Source organism: Zootoca vivipara, chromosome 2 (assembly GCF_963506605.1).
Source record: "Zootoca vivipara chromosome 2, rZooViv1.1, whole genome shotgun sequence".
Lineage (NCBI taxonomy): Eukaryota > Metazoa > Chordata > Lepidosauria > Squamata > Lacertidae > Zootoca > Zootoca vivipara.
This window is the reverse complement of record NC_083277.1, coordinates 102,450,308-102,471,647: the sequence shown is the minus strand read 5'-3', so window position 1 is coordinate 102,471,647 and position 21,340 is coordinate 102,450,308. Positions and strand designations below refer to the sequence as shown.

The 21,340-nt window shown below is 44.7% G+C and overlaps 1 protein-coding gene across 1 annotated transcript in view; it reads right to left on the bottom strand.

Moving 5' to 3' along the window:
* Nucleotides 1-7,010: 7,010 nt before the first annotated feature.
* RGS9 (regulator of G protein signaling 9) overlaps nucleotides 7,011-21,340 on the bottom strand; it is a 74,804-nt gene continuing 60,474 nt past the window's right edge. Inside the window, exons 17-19 of the mRNA XM_060271975.1 lie at nucleotides 20,064-20,181; nucleotides 12,084-12,583; nucleotides 7,011-9,359 (exon numbers count right to left, since the gene is read on the bottom strand). Of these exons, the coding sequence (XP_060127958.1) occupies nucleotides 9,203-9,359; nucleotides 12,084-12,583; nucleotides 20,064-20,181 (775 nt within the window). The 3' untranslated portion in view covers nucleotides 7,011-9,202. The remainder of the gene's footprint in view (nucleotides 9,360-12,083; nucleotides 12,584-20,063; nucleotides 20,182-21,340) is intronic.

The window sequence follows — 21,340 nt, the reverse complement described above, 5'->3', positions numbered from 1 at the left end:
CGGACCTGTCTGGAACGGATTAATCCACTTTCCATTACTTTCAATGGGAAAGTTCATTTCAGGTTAAGTACGCTTCAGGTTAAGTACGGACTTCCGGAACCAATTACACTCATACCTTGGGTTAAGTACGCTTCAGGTTGAGTACTCCGCGGACCCGTCTGGAACAGATTAATCCACTTTCCATTACTTTCAATGGGAAAGTTCGCTTCAGGTTAAGTACGCTTCAGTTTAAGTACTCCATGGACCCGTCTGGAACGGATTAATCCAATTTCCATTACTTTCAATGGGAAAATTCGCTTCAGTTCGCTTCCGGTTAAGTACGCTTCCGGTTAAGTACGGACTTCCAGAACCAATTACACTCATACTTCGGGTTAAGTATGCTTCAGGTTGAGTACTCTGCCTTGAGAAGACCACAAGTAGTGCATGAGAGCCACAGTCCTCTCCTGCTGTTATTTCCTTGCCAGCTGGTATTTGGATGCATGGAACCTTTGATCCTAGAGGGCCCCCTTTTTCTATTATGGGGCATTTGCTATGCCAAGTAGGCTCTCCAAACTGGGATCCAAACCTTCTGGTCAGGCACATTGATTTATTCCCCCTGCCTTTCTACCCTACTTTTTAGTTGACCATGTCTACTCAGGTGCCTAACTACTTCATAGAGAGCCAGTGTGAGGTAATGGTAGAGTCTCCTGGGATCTGGGAGACAAGGGTTCAAATCCCTGCTCAGCCATGAAGCTCACTTGGGGCAGTCTCATTCTCTCAGCCTAACCTACTTCGCAAGGTTGTTGTGAGGATGGAATGGGGAGAAAGGGAGCCATGTATGCTACCTTGAGCTCCTTGGAAGTTGGGATATAAATGTGATAAATAATAAGGGATGACACTGGATGTGAGAAAAGAGGGCGCACCAGTGACTCCTGCTTCTTCCCTCCTCACTTCAGTGTAATGTGCAAAACTCTCTCTCTCTCTCTCTCTCTCTCTCTCATCACCCCAAACACATTTCAGAAGAGAAGGTCACACAACAAAATATATCCACACACACACGCCGTGCAAAAAATGCAGGTGCACCTGGCTCCATTTCTAGCAAAGGAAACTCCTCTCCTTTAGCAACCCTGTTTCTTATTAGCTTCCTCCCCAAAGTACAGTAATACCTCGGGTTACGAACGCGATCCGTTCCGGATCGCAGTTCGTAACCCGAATAGTTCGCAAACCGAGCGCGATGGGCGCCGCCATTTTGCGCATGCGCAAAGCGCGATTTTCGCGCTTTGCGCATGCGCAAATCGCGCGATTGCGCGCGTGCGGTTTATGCGCGCGCGCGGCGAAAACACTTCCGGGTTTGCGCAGTTCGTAACCCGAACTGTTCGCAAACCGAGGTGGTCGTAACCCGAGGTACGACTGTAATAGATTTCACCAAGTACTGTACTGTATTTTCAGGAACCAGTAAAACAATAATCCCCAAGAAATTTCTCACCAGCTCTGTTTCATTACACCTCAGGTTCCTGATGCAGAAATCAAGGAGAAGACTTTCTCTCTCTCTCTCTCTCTCTCTCTCTCTCTCTCTCTCTCTCTCTCTCTCTCTCTGTGTGTGTGTGTGTGTGTGAGAGAGAGAGAGAGAGAGGGGGGGTGCTGGGGGAATCAGGAGCATTAGATCCAAATCTATTCAGCCTCTCGTGATAATAAAGCCTCTGAAAAGATGTGTAAATTTAAATAGTCCTTGAGAAGGGATTGTTGCTTTGAAATAAGCCATTATTTTCCACTTTTTTAAAAAAAATCATTTTATTCAATGAGCGACGAGATCAGAACCACAGAGGAGCGGTGAGAGCTTGTGGTGCAAATGAAAGAGGAGGAGGGAAGGTGTCTGTGCTACAGTTATAGTGGTCCTGGGGACCTGTGGCCTTTATCAAACCTAAGAGACTATTCACAATTACCCCCAAAATAGTTGTAGGTCATGGGTAGGCAAACCAAGGCCCGGGGGCCGGATCGAGCCCAATAGGTTGCTCAATCCAGCCCATGGACAGTCCGAGAATCAGCGTGTTTTTACATGAGTAGAATGTGTGCTTTTATTAAAAATGCATCTCTGGGTTATTTGTGGGGCATAGGAATTCGTTCATTCCCCCCCCCCAAAAAATAGTGTCTGCCCGCCCCCCACAAGTTCTGAAAGACAGTGGTCCGCCCCCCTGCTGGAAAAGTTTTCTGACCCCTGTTGTAGGTCATATCACCACCTGTCCCCTAGTGCACTGGTCCTCAACCTTGGGCCTCCAGATGTTTTTGGCCTACAACTCCCATGATCCCTAGCTAGCAGGACCAGTGGTCAGGGATGATGGGAGTTGTAGTCTCAAAACATCTGGAGGCCCAAGGTTGAGGACCACTGCCCTAGTGGACACCCCAGAATTTGATGGGGGAGCTCTGTGTGTTAGGTTCAGGGCCTGCTCTACATAGACCCCCGGTGGCGCAGTGCACCACGGTGGGGGGCTGGCAAGCTGGGCGCCGGCCTGGCAAGGAGGGCGCCGCGCGGCGAAGCCACGCGGAAACCAATTGCGCCCTGCGAGGGCGGGGCGGGCGGCGGAGCAATCTCCGCCCCTCAGCACCTGGGCGCGCGATCTGCTCAAGACGGCCTTGCCAGCTCTTTGAGCAGCCTCTGCAGCTAGGCCTTTAACAGGAGCTTGTTCTGCAGGAATTAGAAGATGAAGCTCTTCATAAGACGGAATTAAAATGTTATCCTTATGCTAATTGCTGAAGATCAAGAGGCACTTAAAGGCACAACTAATAGGGACCAGCTGAAAGGCGGCCCTAATTCCATGTCTATAAATACTTTGTCAGGATGCCTCAGACAACCACGACTTCCCTGTTCTTGTCTCCACCGCATACTGTTTCCTTTCCAATGTCACTATAGTTGCTGGATCAGGTGCATTGCAGAAGCCTGACCTGAAACTGAAGAGCCAGAAAAGGGGCCTGCAAGTGAAGGGGGCCAGCTTTATAAGTGATGGCAGATGCATGGTCGATGCCCAGCTATTCTCATGTATGTGAACAGCTAGCCCTGTGAATGAATGTTACCTTGTAGAACGCCTTCATGCCAGAGACACACCTAGACTAGAGGTTGGCTTGGAAATGATCCACGCACAGCTGTGTTGATCCACATGGCTAGCCTTTCACGTGCAAAGGAAGGTCTTGGAGCTCAGTGGTAGAACATCTGCTCTGTAGGCAAAAGATTTCAGATCCAATCCCTGACAACTCCAGTTGAAAGAATTTCAGGTCACAGGGCTGGAGATAGGGAGCCACTGCCAATTCCAGGCTAGATGGGCAAACGTCTGGACTCAGGATACAGCAGTTTCCATTTAAAGGCCAGCAATGTGGAAGCCACCTCTGTGGAATGATCATTCCATATTCTGGGTGTGAGAAATTGAAAGTTCCCATCAGTGGAGGGATCCCTGAGAAGATTTGTATGGGAGGAGGTGACTCTGTTCCTAGGCCATTTAAGTCTTTAACCATCAGACTTTGCACTTTGAATTCAACCTGGAAACAAAATGGAAGCCCCAGGCTGCCCTAACACGGCCCATCCTATTAGCTCCAGGCAACTTTGTGGCTGCCATATTCTGGACCATTTGAAAAGTCAGGGCAGTCTTCAAGGGCAGCCTCACAGAGAGCATATTACAGCAGTCCACCCGAACCTTGAATGACTGACCAGGTTTGACATTACAGGTTTCAAGAAAAGGAGGTTCAAGTTAGAAAAAAAGGAGATTCTGACTAAACATACAGAAATACTTCTTGACAGCAAGAGCTGTTCAACAGTGGAACAGTCTCCCCCAGGAGGTTGTGGACTCTCTTTCCTTGGAGGTTTTCAAGGAGAGGTTGGGTGGCTATCTGTCATGGATGCTTTAGCTGGAATTCCTGCATTGCAAGGGGGCTGAACTAAATGACCCTTGGGGTCCCTTAAAGGTAAAGGGGCCTGAAATGTACTCGGAGTCGAGAGTGAATTTCATGCTCTTTATTCAGCTCATAGTCATCAAGGAGAAGAGGAGAAGAAGAATGGCTCTTTTCCCAAAACCATCTGCTTATATACATTATTTACACAATGGGCCTTGCGTGATTGGCTACTTCAGGGCTACACCTGTGGGCCAATTATATTGTGGATTGACTTCTGCCTGCAGCCTGATTGGCTGCTCCTACAGGCCAATCAGGTAGCAGATTCACTTCTGCCAGCCGCCTGATTGGCTGCTCCAGCAGGCCAATCAGGTTGCGGATTCACTTCCACCTGGAGTTGGATTGGGTAGCTCCCGCTGATTCTGAATCCTATTGTTCTAGGATTCAGCTCAGTACATAACAGGGCCCCTGACCATCAGGTCCAGTCGTGTTTGACTCTGGGGTTGCGGCGCTCATCTCGCTCTATAGGCCAAGGGAGCCGGCGTTTGTCCGCAGACAGCTTCCGGGTCATGTGGCCAGCATGACAAAGCTGCTTCTGGCGAACCAGAGCAGCGCACGGAAACGCCGTTTACCTTCCCACCGGAGCGGTTCCTATTTATCTACTTGCACTTTGATGTGCTTTCGAACTGCTAGGTGGGCAGGAGCTGGGACCGAGCAGCGGGAGCTCACCCCGTTGCAGGGATTCGAACCGCCAACCTTCTGATCAGCAAGCCCTAGACTCTGTGGTTTAACCCACAGCGCCACCTGGGTCCCCTGGGGTCCCTTACAATTCTATAATTCTATGACAGGGGTCAGCAAACTTTTTCAGCAGGGGGCCGGTCCACTGTCCCTCTAACCTTGTGGGGGGCCGGACTATATTTTGGAAAAAAAATGAACAAATTCCTATGCCCCACAAATAACCCATAGAGGCATTTTAAATAAAAGGACACATTCTACTCATGTAAAAACACCAGGCAGGCCCCACAAATAATCCAGAGATGCATTTTAAATATAAGGACTCATTCTACTCATGTAAAAACATGCTGATTCCTGAACAGTCTGCGGGCCGGATTTAGAAGGCAATTGGGCCGCATCCGGCCCCCAGGCCTTAGTTTGGGGACCCCTGTTCTATGACGTCTTCAGAAAAGGGCAAATAGTTCTCGATGTTCAGTGTCCTCCATCCTTTCCTGTTCCATGCTGTGTAACTCTGTTTTTTTTATAAAAAAAACTTTTTTTTTTGAAGGTCTGGGTGGGACAAAATGATCTTGTTAGAGCCGGTTGGAGCTGAGAGCACCAGGCCCAGCCTAATTCATATACGTCCATTTAACAAGCAAACTCATTGATAAGCAAACCACCTGATGCTTGCGCAGCAGAAAAAGAAAACACCTGGTTTTGCCCGTGGCTTGATAAGCCAGTATCTTTAATCTCAACCTGCCCCCCCTTTTTTTTACCTCAGATGACTGAAGTACACACTCTGCGAGACCCTCTGCTCCATCCACACTGGCAATAGTGACTAAGCTTTGATGTCCCCCTCATTCAACAGAATGTTGTTTAGTTCAAAGCAGAGAACAGAGGCACCTTCTTTGCTTTTAAATTATTAGCTCCCTAAGTCTTCTGTAATGATATAGTTTGACTGAAGTGTGCAGTTTATTAACTACATAAAGATGATATTATTAGAGTGGAGAAAGGCAGCTGAAAGTTTTGCCTTTCAGTTCAACAGCAGGGGTTTTAAATATACTTTGATCTCAATCAATGCTAAATGTCTTTGTATGAGAGGGGGGAAGAGAGAGCACAGCTGAAATTACCTTTGGCACCGGGGCTGCATCAATTATTTAGCTCCTTTTCTTAAAAATTAAAGTCTTCAACTTTTACCCTAATTTCTTCTTCAGGTTCTTCCCCTTTTATCTCAGGTGGACTGGTGGGAGGAGTACAAATTGGAAGACATTTTGCTGCGTGCGCCAATAGAAACCAAGCTGACCTTACCCCCGAAAGATCAAATCTTTCCATTCTTAAGGAAATCAGCCCTGAGTGCTCACTGGAAGGACAGATCGTGAAGCTGAGGCTCCAATACTTTGGCCACCTCATGAGAAGAGAAGAATCCTTGGAAAAGACCCTGATGTTGGGAAAGATGGAGGGCACTAGGAGAAGGGGACGACAGAGGACAAGATGGTTGGACAGTGTTCTCGAAGCTACGAACATGAGTTTGACCAAACTGCGGGAGGCAGTGCAAGACAGGAGTGCCTGGCGTGCTATGGTCCATGGGGTCACGAAGAGTCGGACACGACTAAACGACTAAACAACAACAACAACAAATGTGTGTGTGTGTGTGTTAAAAAGTCACACTAAAACATAACCATAAACTTAACAATGCAGCAAGAGGGGAGCACCAGATTCCTGAGAATGCAAGTCGCTAATAGGTGAAAAGCAGAATGTGTTCACGTTCACACAAAGGCGCACACATTTTCTCTATTACGATGATCAAAGTTGAGGAAAATGAGAACACGGTGAACTCTACCAAGAAGTTACGGCCACAGGAATTTTTAAAAGGAAATTTGGTTTCCAGGATGTTGTTTTTTTAATAATAATAACCCCAGCGCCTTGGAACAAAACCTAATAAAGAGAGCTCCTTTACATTACATGTTTGTGTATAAACACTCAAGTCTTCATTCTCAGACATGAAGGCAGCACTTTTGTTGGAAAGTGATCACCATTGGAAAGTGATCACAATTTAGTGTTTCTGATCTCATGACTGGTCCCAATTGTAGAGAAGATTATGGGGATATGGAAGTGGAGAGTACAGATTGAAAATGGACCTAGTAAAGAACTGATCTGATATTGTGGTTTTCCATTGATACAGGTACAAGCCCACAACTTCTGCAAATTTGGTGCATTTAATTAAGGATTTCTTTATGCTCCAATGGATTTATCGTTGTGCATGTAGTGATTTTATACGTGTAAACCACTTAGAAGGCATTTTGGCATGTGATATATGAATTGATAAATAATAATAAACAATAAGTGAAATCAAAACAGATAAAACATAAGAGAGACACAACATGTTGATCATAAATATCCCACCGCAGAGTCATTCAAATTAGTTTTATTTATAACTCATTAGAAGCAAAAACACTTGATACAGATAAAGGAAATATACTCAATTATCAGGAAATCACCCATATAGAAAAGCAGTTATAGTGTGTAATGAGGGCAGACAGCTGAAAAAGCTGAGCAGTGTTGGTTTATAAAAGGCTAAAATTATATCACAGAGGAACACTTGATGGTGATGCAGTCAATCGACAAATTTCAGCTGAACCAAACACAGGGAAACAGAAGCAAAAAATAACCTCAGTGAGAAAGTTGGTAACAAATAAGGGGCTCATATTTCAGAAGAATATAGAAGTATCTGCACTACAGTTTATACTGGTTTTACATCCCAAATATTCTGTGACTATTTCGGCAAGGTGCTGATAACTCTCAGTTAGAAAACTATTTGTTCCATACAGAACTAAATCCTACTGTTGCTTGGGTAGAGGGAATGGGTTTTAAACTTGTCTGAACCAAATCAAACTAGATTTGACAGTCTGATCCCCAACTGGTTAGTAGAGGTGTTTTGCATTTAGTGTTTCTGATCTCATGACTGGTCCCAATTGTAGAGAAGATTATGGGGATATGGAAGTGGAGAGTACAGATTGAAAATGGACCTAGTAAAGAACTGATCTGATATTGCGGTTTTACATTGATGCAGGTACAAGTCTGAATGCATGGCTGGTATACAGAAGTGTTCTTAGGCCAGGCATCCCCAAACTTCGGCCCTCCAGATGTTTTGGACTACAATTCCCATATTCCCCGACCACTGGTCCTGTTAGCTAGGGATCATGGGAGTTGTAGGCCAAAACATCTGGAGGGCCGCAGTTTGGGGGTGCCTGTCTTAGGATTTAACTGTGTTAGCATGAAATGAGGCCTCTGGTCAACCGTAAGATTATCACAAACATGAAGTTATTGCAGGCATCACAGGCAGATAAATTGGTGCGGATGAGATCCAAAATGGTTCAGCATAAGGACAGCTGGACAAAGATAGGGACGCCCTGTGTCTTTCTGTGGGGCTACGGACAAAGTCATTCCCTTCAGCTGTTATTTATGCATAAAATAGGAGCGATAGTGACTTACCTTACAAAACTGTTGAGAATGCAACAAGATAAAGAGGATGAATAATATTGCAGTTGAAAGTTCTCTGTTCTCTGAGTGATTAAAAGTAATAACAGGCAACGGACTTCCAATTAGTAGTGTCAAATCTTTGGCTTTGCTGAAATATGGACTATGTTGCAAGGTTGGAGCAACATAAAAAGGCAGAACCCTGCTACCAATATTTCATCAGCTCTATAATTACCCAGACATAGGATTGTCCAGAACCTGAGTCTAATTTCACTCAGAAGCTACAAGCCGTTTATCAGAAGGCACCCTTCATCATCACCAAGAGTCATGTGGATTTAGCAAATAACATTTGATATGAAACAACAAAAAAGAAAAAAATGTGTCAGTTTAGCTACATCAATTGCAGTAGATAAGGAAATATCAATCTTCCCTTCACAGATGTTTGTAAACGATTTTGTGAAGAGCAATTAAAGTTCAATGAAAAAATGTCATATTTATCTGAAAAATGAAAATGATGTTGTATCAAACATATATTTTCCGCTCCAAGATTTGAGTCTAACTCAGATTTAGATATCGGGCCTGAAGAGTACCTGATGCTATAGCATTGTTGAAGCCAAGCAGATGTCAACCTAATCAGCACCTGGTTAGGAAATCTGTAGGAGATATACGTAAATCTGACCTCACAAAGAAAGAGCAGGGCACAGGCATAATAAATGCAAATGCAATAGTTCTGAAAGGCTAACAAAGCAGGAGAGTTTCCTAAATACACTTGATGTAGTTAAGAGTTACATAAAAGAAACCAAAACCAAAATAAAAAAACCCTTCCAGTAGCACCTTAGAGACCAACTAAGTTTGTCATAGGTATGAGCTTTTGTGTGCATGCACACTTCTTCAGATACACCAGGAAGTGATGGCACTGAACTGCCAAAAAAAAAGAGGCCAACATTAAATTTCTGAATTTTGAAATAAATATGTATCTGGGTTCTTGCTTTGCAATCCATGTGGATTATTCTCATTCTCATTCTTTATTCCATTGCACTCCTTTTAACAGCATTATTAAATCACTCAATCTATAGGTAATTATACCTGCCAATTCAGGAGCAGGATAAAAAAATTAGCCATTTAAAAATATCCAAATAGCGTCAAAGGCTTCTTTTTATCCAGCTTTTCCATCTTCTATCAGATTCTCCCATGGGCAGATAACTTCATTTGCAGAATCCTTGCAAGCCCAGTGGCTGCCCTCTTCCTCCTCCTCCGAATCTATTGGGTGGACCTTGCTCTCCAGGGGTATTTCCATTTTTATCTGGAAGAAGCTGGGATGCAAAAGGAAAAACTCGTCACAGTGTGGGCATCTGCCAGACAGACAGTCCAACAGCAAGGTGTTTGGCCTGGACTTTTGCTATTGTGATAGCATCAAAACAGGGGATCTTCCAGCACATTTGCCTATCATTTCCCCATTACTATGGTTGCCTCAAATTGCTTCTGGGGCAACCAGAGGGTATATGATTGGAGGCAAAGCTTTGCATTCTGAGTCTAGAGGCATCCGTCTCACAGATGTGGCTGGCTGATGTTTTTGGAATTAAGATGTGGGTGAATTTATTTATTTTTATTAAAACATGTGTATCCCACCTTTCAGTTCTACAGTATAACCTCCCAAGTGGCTCCCAATCACAATAAATTATTAATAACTGGATTACTAGGCTACTCATTCCTAAGGTGTAAGTTCTTTTAAAAAAATGCAAATGCTCTCACAGTTCAGAACTTATGGCTAAACCAGAAGTGGCTTCTTCCAAGAGACACAAAAGGAGGGATGTCCATCTAGGCATGGATGAATCTGTTAATTTGAGTTTCTCATTTTCCCAATCTTAAATTCAGTTCTCCACATTTTTTGCAGCCATATTTGATTAAATTTTTTTTTTAAATCCTATGAAAATCTATTGGTATTTTAATGCAAATTTCCCCCCAATAAAAACGTTTTTGTAGTTCCATAAATGATGGTCAAGGGTTGTTTTTTTTATGTATGTAACTACAAGAGCTAGGATTCTTTATGCACAGAAATGGAAAGTTGAAGAAGTTCCCACCAAAGAAGAACGGATAAGCAAGGTGATGGACTATGCTGAATCAGGAAAGAGTTAACAGCTAAAATAAGAGAACTTAACAATGACTGCTTTACTGAAGAACAGAAGTCTTTTTCAGACTATTTATAAAGAAATGTTATGATGAATTCGCGAGCAGGATTTGAACCATGAGCAACAGAAATAATTGTACTATGATTATGATACAAGAGAGGGAAGATAGGGTGCAGCAAAGGAGTGCGGGAAAACAGCAACGAAAACGGGATGGGAAGTCGATAAAACGAAAGAAAAAATTATTATGCATTGGGATTTTATGTGAGATTTGTGGAAATTTAATAAAATATATTTGGGGGGGGGAATGCATGCAGATTTTACTAATACAGTATACACATTTTTGCATGCAGATTTGACTAATATACACATTTTTGCAAGCAATTTCCCCTAACATAGTAATGTATTTATCCATGTTATTTTCACTAAGAGATGCGTTTTTATGCACATGTTCACCTAATGGATGCATTTTAGTACAGTTCAGAGACATTTCCGTTCATGTACAAGAAGCTGGTAAAATGTGGCCTAGACAATGCTACCATTCAGTGGATTTGTAACTGGCTTACTGACCGGACCCAAAGGGTGCTCATCAATGGCTCCTCCTCATCCTGGAGAGTAGTGACTAGTGGGGTGCCACAGGGTTCTGTCTTGGCCCAGTCTTATTCAACATCTTTATCAATGACTTGGATGATGGGCTTGAGAGCATCCTGAGCAAGTTTGCAGATGACACCAAATTGGGAGGGGTGGCTATACCCCAGAGGACAGGATCACACTTCAAAATGACCTTAACAGATTAGAGAACTGGGCCAAAGCAAACAAGATGAATTTTAACAAGGATAAATGAAAGGCACAAATACAGGATGGGAGACACCTGGCTTGAGAGCAGTACATGTGAAAAGGACCTAGGAGTCTTGGTAGACCACAGGCTTGACATGAGTCAGCAGTGTGATGCAGCAGCTAAAAAAGCCAATGCAATTCTGGGCTGCATCAATAGGAGTATAGCATCTAGATCTAGGGAAGTAATAGTACCACTGTATTCTGCTCTGGTCAGACCTCACCTGGAGTACTGTGTCCAGTTCTGGGCACCACAGTTCAAGAAGGATACTGACAAGCTGGAACGTGTCCAGAAGAGGGCAACCAAAATGGTCAAAGGCCTGGAAACGATGCCTTATGAGGAACGGCTTAGGGAGCTGGGTATGTTTAGCCTGGAGAAGAGAAGGTTAAGGGGTGATAAGATAGCCATGTTCAAATATATAAAAGGATGTCATATGGAGGAGGGAGAAAGGTTGTTTTCTGCTGCTCCAGAGAAGCGGACACGGAGCAATGGATTCAAACTTCAAGAAAGAAGATTCCACCTAAACATTAGGAAGAACTTCCTGACAGTAATAGCTGTTTGGCAGTGGAATTTGCTACCAAGGAGTGTGGTGGAGTCTCCTTCTTTGGAGGTCTTTAAGCAGAGGCTTATCAGCCATATGTCAAGAATGCTTTGATGGTGTTTCCTGCTTGGCAGGGGGTTGGACTGGATGGCCCTTGTGGTCTCTTCCAACTCTATGATTCTATGATTCTACAGTGGTACCTTGGTTTACAACCATAATCCATTCCAGAGGTCCGTTTGTAAACCAAAACAGGTTGTAACCCAAGGCGCGCTTTCGCCAATGGGGTCTCCAATTTTTTATTTTTTATTTAATCCAAAAAAAGGTTGCAAACTGGGACATGCACTTCCGAGTTTGACGTGTTTGTAATCCAAAACATATGCAAACCAAGGTACCACTGTATTGCTTAGATAACTACAGCAAATTAGGTATTTTCTCATTAAGATGCATACAAAATCAGAGTTCTCCCCAATCCTTATCTCCCCTTATAGCAGCTCTCAAAGCAAAGCACGGTGGAATAACTCAGAGGGATACTCACTTGGACACCTTTTTGGACCTCTGTTGCAGTTGTGGGTTCAGACCATCGAGTGGTTGCACTTTCCCATGAATCACTCCAGGGCACTTGGGTGAGAACGTTGCAAACAGTGGAGAGTTCAAGCATCCCAGTTTGAGGAACCTGCCGAGGGATGAGGACATCTGGGGCTTGGGCAGCAGCTTGGTCTTAGAGCTCATAGGGTACTGGGAGCTGCGGCAGGGCTCCAGCTCAGAATCCATGGTGATCTCAGTGCTTTCCATGAAGGAAGGGGCGGAGTTAGAGCTGGGCCCATCCCAGTTCCTGCCCGTGACAGAGTTGCTGTCTGGGGCTACCTTAACAGAGGAGGCACTAGTGCTGTTTGGTAGAGTAATGCATCCAGGGCACTGGAGAGGACGATTGCTAGGCGCACGGCGGGAGGAAGAAAAAGCATTGGACGTGGACGGAGAGTCAGAGGTACCACTGTAAATGGCCAGATGGGGAACAGGAGCAGTGAATTGGCACAACTGTGTGGAAGAAAAGGAGAACATTTACGGCACAGGAAGCAGAATGGAATTCCTAGGAAGCATGGGCATGTTGTATCCGCCAGCCGTTCTCATGCTCCCACCTCTTTACCTGAAGGCCCACAAAACCATGGAGCTGGTCCTGATTAGAATCTGTTTCCCACCTCACCTTTAACTGGTTACCACTACATAATATGACCCGCCCCATTGCTGCTAGTTGTTCTCAGAAAGGACTTGGGTAAGAATATGCCTCTAAAAAATTAATCCCTGTTACATTCTGCAACTTTCTTTAGACAAGAAGAGGTGCTTCAACATCAGACTGAATTGCATATAAATGAAGGGTGAAAGGATAATGTAATGATGAGGTGAATGGTGGGAAGAAACTCTATTACTGTTGCAGCCCTGGGTCACATTAAGTCCCCCCCCCCAATTTGGACCCCAATGGCTACAGAGACTGTCTTATTTTCCCATCATATCTCCAGACAGAACTAAGTCAGCCGACCTTATTTCTTTCTTTGAAACATTAGCTAATCCAGCCAACCATCTTGCTTCACCTGAAGGAAGGATGCACATAATTTGATTGATCCTCTTACTGCTGTTCCCCACCCTCCATTCTATCCAGCAGTTTATCCCCCTGAAGATTTCATATCTTCAATTAGATATGGGGTTTATTGCTTTAGTTCTGTCCCAAGTTCTAATGTTCCCTTTACATTGCAGTATCTTGTGTTATGGAACGATGGCTTCTTGATCAATATACTGGTATGCCATGCTAAATGTCAAATAGCAGGAAAGAAGAGTTTGCCAATATGCCGCTCCAGATTTTGTCAGTCCAAAGCTCCTGTGATTCTCCGAGTTGACAGGGTTGCAAACAATTCACATGGAAATGAGTGTTAAAACTTTCACTAGATTCCACCATGATCACATAAAATGTGAAAAGGAACATCACGAAGATAGACAAAAGTGATGGTCTGAATACTGCCAAAGTTGCCTTTCAATGCAGTTATGTGCAAAGCAATGCACAAAGTAAAGATGGCACCCAATAATCGATAAAAGTTGCAACTAAACATGGAAAAAAGTTAGTGCATTAAAAGGGGTGGGGAGAAAATAATACCTATCCAATTCAAGCAAAGATGTTTAATTAAAGCTTTGACACACTGTAATAAATTCTGGTATTCTACTTAAAAAACATGGTCCTGGCAAGAAGGAATCCCAGTTTGAATTTCAACTTCCCCTTCCCATCTCTTACCAAGTCTTATTTTTATTTTTTTTCAAAAGTAGGATAACAGAAACATTTTTTTTCTCTTTTCTCAGTGATCAGGTGAAGTACATTCAGAGTTGAATGGCAAAGCCAAAGCTGCTGGTGTAGATATGTTGCTGGTGGAATGAATACATGAAGACAGATGGGAGAAAATATGGGGAATATGAATTTACACATGGCCTTGATATATATACCAATAAATGAAATGGTGCCAGTCATGTTAGTGCAAGCCGGCAGGAAGTGATGTTTGATGGCAGGTACCAGAGGTTGATGATCCAGGAATTCATCAGCGGCACTCTAATAACCTCTAGCAAAGTGGCTTGATATTTTATAGGGCATTTGCCCTGGATTGTTTAACTTTATAAAAATTGCACATTTCATTTATTTTGTGCCATGTACCATATGTAACGAAAGGCTTGTGGACCGATAAAAATGTGATGGAGCCAACCCTATAATTCTGTCTAACTAAATAATTGCATGCACAGAATTCTCCTGCAAGTGCAAAGGAATTTCCCGTCCCCCTGCTTTCCCCCTAAGTCTGCTCTGGGTCCCATTCCCCCACACCCTCTAGAGCGGAGAGTTTGGTTGTGCTTGTGGGAGTTGTTCTGTACATGCAATGATTTAAGTTGGATGCAACCTATAATTAAAAAACAATAAAGTATTCAAACATGGCTATTTGTTTAACTAGCCATTGTTTAAAATGCCCTTGCATTTTAAATAATTAACTCATAAGTGCATACTCTAATGTGGCTTAGTTCTGTGTCATCATTTTTCTAAAGTGAAAAAAGGGAGGCTTCAAAGTTTAACTGATTATCGTGTTGATCAACAGTTCGGACTACATGAGCCTGCCTGACCATTAACATCTTTCTCTGAGAACCTTCTATGGATGGGGAGATTGCCTTTTTGAGTCTTGCCATCTCGTCTTTGGAACTCCCTCTACCAAAAGATCAAAGAATTGCCTTCTTGGATCTCATTTTAGTATCAGGTTAAGACTTAATCTGTGCAACAAGGTTTCTAACTGAGCTCCACTTTTCAAAATGGTTTGGTTTGGTTATTTTTGCGTTTGTTGTTTTCTTGACTGCTTTGTAGCTGTCTAATTTCTTTGCTTGTTGAATTAGACATGCTGTAGAGCAGGGCATCCCCAAACTTCGGCCCTCCAGATGTTTTGGACTACAATTCCCATCATCCCTGACCACTGGTCCTGTTAGCTAGGGATCATGGGAGTTGTAGGCCAAAACATCTGGAGGGCCGCAGTTTGGGGATGCCTGCTGTAGAGAAGTGATCAAAAAATCCTAAACCAAATATAATGGAGAATACATAGGAATAGTCCATCAAGCAGAGACAGAATGGTGTGATCTTGCACAGATACTGTGCTTACGTTGCAACTGCTGCCAGCAATTGTCCTTCAGGCGTGAGGTGGGGTGCCTTTTAGGCTGCCCCCCCCCTTGGGGAATGGATCCAAGTGTAACTTCACTCTTTTGACTAGAACCACTACATGCTTTGCAGTAGCACAACTGTGCTCCCAATAATTTTGCGTTGTTTCCCCACCACCACCTTTTCCTGCCATGTGGCTGTGGGATAGAGGAGCAAATAGTGGCCAGCTTGAAATCAGCTTCCCTTTATGAAAGCTGCATTCCTATGCCCACTTACGGTACTTAGAAGTACGTCTAAGTACAGGTGCATAGGATTGGGGTATGTATAGTTAGGATAAGGTTGTAAATGAGGAGCTTCTGAAGGCTATTAGGCTCTGGTATTGCTACAAACACTGCCAGTAGAAGGCAGTTTTAGAAGATGGTATCTTAAAATTAGGGACCCAGGTGGCGCTGTGGTTAAACCACTGAGCCTAGGGTTTGCTGATCAGAAGGTCGGCGGTTCGAATCCCTGTGACGGGGTGAACTCCCGTTGCTTGGTCCCAGCTCCTGCCAACCTAGCAGTTCGAAAGCATGTCAAAATGCAAGTAGATAAATAGGAACCACTACAGCGGAAAGGTAAACGGCATTTCCATGTGCTGCTCTGGTTCGCCAGAAGTGGCTTTGTCATGCTGGCCACATGACCTGGAAGCTATACGCCGGCTCCCTCGGCCAATAATGCGAGATGAGCGCGCAACCCCAGAGTCGGTCACGACTGGACCTAATGGTCAGGGGTCCCTTTACCTTTACCTTTATCTTAAGATTAAGACAGGCACCCCCAAACTGCGGCCCTCCAGATGTTTTGGCCTACAACTCCCATGATCCCTAGCTAACAGGACCAGTGGTCAGGGATGATGGGAATTGTAGTCCAGAACATCTGGAGGGCCGAAGTTTGGGGATGCCTGGATTAAGACATGTAGCAAGACTTAATGTTGACAAATTAAGTAGAAGCCTACCTAATTTGGCATTATCTTACACAATGGTTGTTCAAGCTCTCTTGAAGCATTAAGAATCAACTATTCACCAGTATTTTAGAAAAGGAAAACTGATTCAAACCAATGGGACAGAGGCAACACAGTATGAACAAATGAAAGAAACACGAAGAGAGGCAAAAGACATGACAGACAAGCACAGTGATGGTTTCGCTTTCTAGTTTTATTTGACCAGAAGAGATCAAAGAAAGGAAATGTGAGAAATCTGGGTGAGAAAGAAAAATAAAGCAGTATTCTTTAATTCCACTGGAAGCCCACCACTTCTTAATTTAACTAGACATGAAGCCCAATCCATCTTGGGCATTTAACAGAAAATGAAAAGCAATGACATCATATACATGCACTGACATATTTGCCACAAGGAAAGAAAGATGGAAGACAGCACGAGCTTAGAGGCCAACAACAGGCTTACAGCTCTGTGGTATCTTAAGCAGTTTTCAAACTTTCTACTGGTGAACATGAACTCTTTCCTACTCATTACAAAGGGTTCTAGGGTACCTTTTAGGACATACTGGGTGTCGTGCTAAATGGGCTATTTGTGCTCAGAAAGAGGTCTTCTCATGCAACCAACCCTCCAGAACAGATTTACGTGGCACAGGGGAAGGAGAGGGGAGAAGTCCCATTGAGTGAGCGGACGTCATTCCATGCACACAACTTAGTTGAATCTCACCCACTATGTCCTTGGACTTACAGCTCTGTGGTATCTTAAGCAGTCATCCCATGTAAACGGAGAATAGAACCTACAATGCAGGGGTAGCCAACTCCCAAGAGACTGCGATCTACTCACCGAGTTAAAAACTGGCAGTGATCTACCCCCTTTTGGGGGGTTCAGGTCAAAGTTGTTGAACTTTTTTTAGGAAGGAGAAAGACCAATTTTGGGGGGGGGGGGTTCAAGTCAAAGTTATTGAGTTTTTTCAGGGAGGAGGTAAAATGTTGAGCTTTTTTCAGGTAGCCACAGTTGTTCAGCTTCTTTGGGGGGAGCCAATGATCTACCAGTGATCTACTGCAGACATCCAGTGATCTACCGGTAGATCACGATCTACCTGTTGTACATGCCTGCTACAATGCATCCAATACTCTTCTGTCACTATACATTGCAGGGGGGTGTCAACCATGGCGGGCATGCAGTTTTAAGAAAGTTTGGCTGCCACTGCTGAAGTTACCACTGAAGAAGTCCCCAAGGAACCTCAAGGTTGGAAGCCACCCAGAGTGGCAGGGGAGACCCGGTCAGATGGGCGGGGTATAAATAAATAATAATAATAATTAGGTTGCCCGGAACACAGTTTGAAACCTTCTTGCTTCAGGCTATTCTGTTATTGCCATGTTGGCCTCAATAAACAAAGAGGCAGGACAAGGGATGGGGTTTCCTTTAACAAGCTAATCTCCATAGTCGCACTTTCAAACTTGAGTGCTTTGTGGGACTCTGCTTACGAAATAAATGCTTAAATTTACAGCAACACCCATCAACTACCTTTAGACTTCTTTGAGCTGGTAAAAGCTATCACTCCTAAACTGCTTTTAATGTTGCATTTTGGGGGGGGGGTAAATTTTCTCTCAGCCTTTTCGAGTGGAATTTGCTGCCAAGGAGTGTGGTGGAGTCTCCTTCTTTGGAGGTCTTTAAGCAGAGGCTTGACAGCCATCTGTCAGGAATGCTTTGATGGTGTTTCCTGCTTGGCAGGGGGTTGGACTGGATGGCCCTTTGTGGTCTCTTCCAACTCTATGATTCTATGATTCTATGATTCTATGACTATGATGTTCTGTCAGAGTGATTTCCAAAGTTTCGCTGGCATTTTGCAGGAAATGATGAGATGCAGTGACAAAGAGGACAGAAAAACTGCAAGCAAGCCCAGAGATGGAGCAGGTGATAAAGAGATATAAATCATACAGCTGAAATAACTTAATGGGGAAAGAGATGAGTAAGAGCGAGTCCCGATTCCATTCAGATGCCCAAAAGATTCCAGAATTTTTCGAACACTTCTTGATCCAGACTTACGAAGCACTGAACATTTAAGGGAAAAATGATATTGCCATTGTTTTTGGATTAGGGATTTATTTATTTTTTGAGGGGGTGGGAGAAGGCAAGCATTTAGGTCCTCCTGACCATGCCCACGAAGGAAACAAGAGAGGCTACATTTATTTCAACACTTCCAGTCAGTACGACTCTGATGGTTTTGACCTGTGCTCTTTTCAGTCTACATGGCAAGCTGGGATAGATGCCTATGGCTGTCAACTGGCTTTCCACGCTAAGGCAGGCGCCTATGCAGAGAAAAAGCCTCTTGCCTAGAATACCATACAAGTTCTTAAAACTTTCAGCAAATGCAGAGGTAGTCAACATGGCTACCACTCGTCAGTCATGTAATCCTCCCTCCATACAAATTGCTTGCCTTGTGTTCCAGGGGGTTGGCTGTTGGAGTCAACGCAGGCCGGCCGCTTGCCAGAACAGGCCCTAAGACCACTGTAGAGTGCTGCCGCAAGAATATTAGGAAGATTCCTTCCGAGACTCACCCGTCTTCTTCCTTTACAGTATGGTAGCCCCATGCTTCCCCCATGTGCACTCCTCTAAGATATTAGGTTCCCATCTTTGGGGAATTTCACAGCAAATAAAGCCAAATGGGGCTTGGAGCTAGGTGGAGGGAAATGGATGTTCTCCATTTGTTAGCATACCCTTTAATAGAAGACGGAGTCTTTCCTGCAGAACCCCAAGGAACATAGGAAGTTGTCCAATATTGAGTCAGACTATTGATCTACCTAGCTCAGTATTTTCTACCCTGACGGACAGTGGCTTTCCAGGGGACACCTCCAGCCGTACCTAGAGACATTAGGGACTGAACATGGGGCCTTCAACATGCTCCAGCCCCTGAGCTATGGCCCTCCCTGTTAGAGCTCTGAATCCATAAAGGACTTCCCCTCTCTCTATGACCAAGTTATACCCCGGCCAACTGATACTCCTATTCCGCTCAAACGAATATGCATTTGAGCAGACAGCTGCTTCATATTGCTTCAGAAATTCACATGCACAAGACCACAATACGTACTGCTTGTTAATTTGTATGGGCCAACAGCGGCTGCTTGGTCCCGTGCTTAACACCCACAAATACTGATCAGAATACCTAATCCCCAAGCATACCCTGAAAAGGAAGGGGGGGAAATAATCTACCCTTTGTTGATATTTAACCGTCTGAACTGTTTGCATGGCAAGGTAAGGGGTGCCTGAGCTGTGTTAAGCAACCTGGAGTATGCACCCTTATTTAGGATTCCTCAACAGCGCCCGGAAACCAGAATAAGCTCTGCCCTGTGCCTCACAGCACACTTTTGCCGTCTGTTTCCCACCATCATTTGCAGGCAACAGGAGAAGAGGGAAGCCAGTTGCCATGGTATCTAGATTTCCGAATATTTAGAACTGGGAGGGATGTTTCAGGCAGTTTATCGAAAACATTGTTTCCTTGGCTTGTTTAAAACACACACACACACACACACACACACACACACACGATCCCTTTTGATATGGGGAAAGTCACTGTGAGGCTCACATGGCAACTTCTGCCATCTGCGTTCACCCAGTGATGGCTTCTGAAGTGACACTACTCTGGGCGCCATGGCAACAGCATGCTGTGTGGAAAGGAGGGATGGAGAGCAGAGAGAAATGTTTTGTATAATGACGAAGCACCACTGCCACCTGCAGGGAGGAGGCAGGAAATGCAGCTCTACATTCAGCCAACACCCTCGCGACTCCTCCGCTTGGCCTTTTCACCAACATCTGAGCCCTACTTAGCAGGCGGGGGCTCCTGCTTGAGCTGGCTTCTACGATCCAGCTTGCTCATAACCTGGGTGATGTCCACGTTGGCCGCTGCTTCTTTCGCCTTGGCTTCTTCCTCCAGTTGCCTCAAGATGACTGGGCTGGGGCTGGAGCGGAGTTGCCGGCGAGCAAATGGATTATTAGAGCTAAAAGGAAAACGGAGGAGAAAACGGTAAGGGGAGGGTGGTTGTGTACAGCAGTGGAAAGCGGACGTATCTGAGGGCGTCTGGGGAGGCAGAAAAACACAGGAGAGTCGAGAAACCACATCAAACCCAGCTCTGCGCCGATGGATTAATCAGCGCCCGTTTACAAAACAAATTGCCCTGGGATAACATCCCATAAACTCATTTACTTGCCTACACAGACAGGATTGAATCAAACTGCTCTAGAGGGTAGACTCGAACCAATGGCTTCAAGTTACAAGAAAGGAGATTCCAACTAAACCTTTCTGACACGAAGAGCTGTTCGACAGTGAAATGGTCTCCCTCGGGAGGTTGTGGACTCTCCCTTCCTTGGAGGTTTTTAAGCAGAGGTTGGATGGCCATCTGTCATGGATGCTTTAGCTGAGATTCCTGCATTGCAGGGGTTTGGACTGGATGACCCTTGGGGGCCCCTTCCAACTCTAAGATTATATGAAACAGAGACAGCAAATGCTGGTAAGGCGAGAGGTTCTTGCCTTTCATCCCAGAGCTGGATGAGGAACATGTGGCTTTCCAGATGTTGCTGGACTCCAACTCCCATCAGCCCTAAACGTTGGCCATGCTGGCCTGGGCTGATTAGAGTTGGGGGTCCACAACAACAACTGGAGTGCCACAGGGTCCCCATCCCTGTCTCAGGGTTAGAGGTAGCCCCACCCTTTCTGTACCAAATTTGCTGCACCTACATTGACACTCCACACTTTCAATGGCAAATGTGTTTGCTGTGTGCACATCAAAGGGAGAGCAAGATTTCCTACATCAAATAACATGACGTCATTACTCCTTCGGCACCGCTGGTCTCAGACCCAGGATGGCAGACTCTGGGGGAAGATGAGCAGAGAGGCGAGAAAGAACGGGAGGAGGAGGCTGTAACAGATGGAAGCCTCCCTCTGAACTCATCTGGTTCTAATGTTGAGACAGGAGAGAGCATTGTCAAGAGTCTCAGGAGGACTCTGAGCTGTAGCCTGGGGTGGCCAAGCAGGATTCAAATAGGGAGGTGAGTCCGATGCTTTCTCCCAGGACAAGGCCATGCCTCTGGAGAAGGAAGGTCTGCCTTAAAACTTGATGGCTTGGTGTGGGAAACTTGTTGGGACAACTTCTCAGCTCC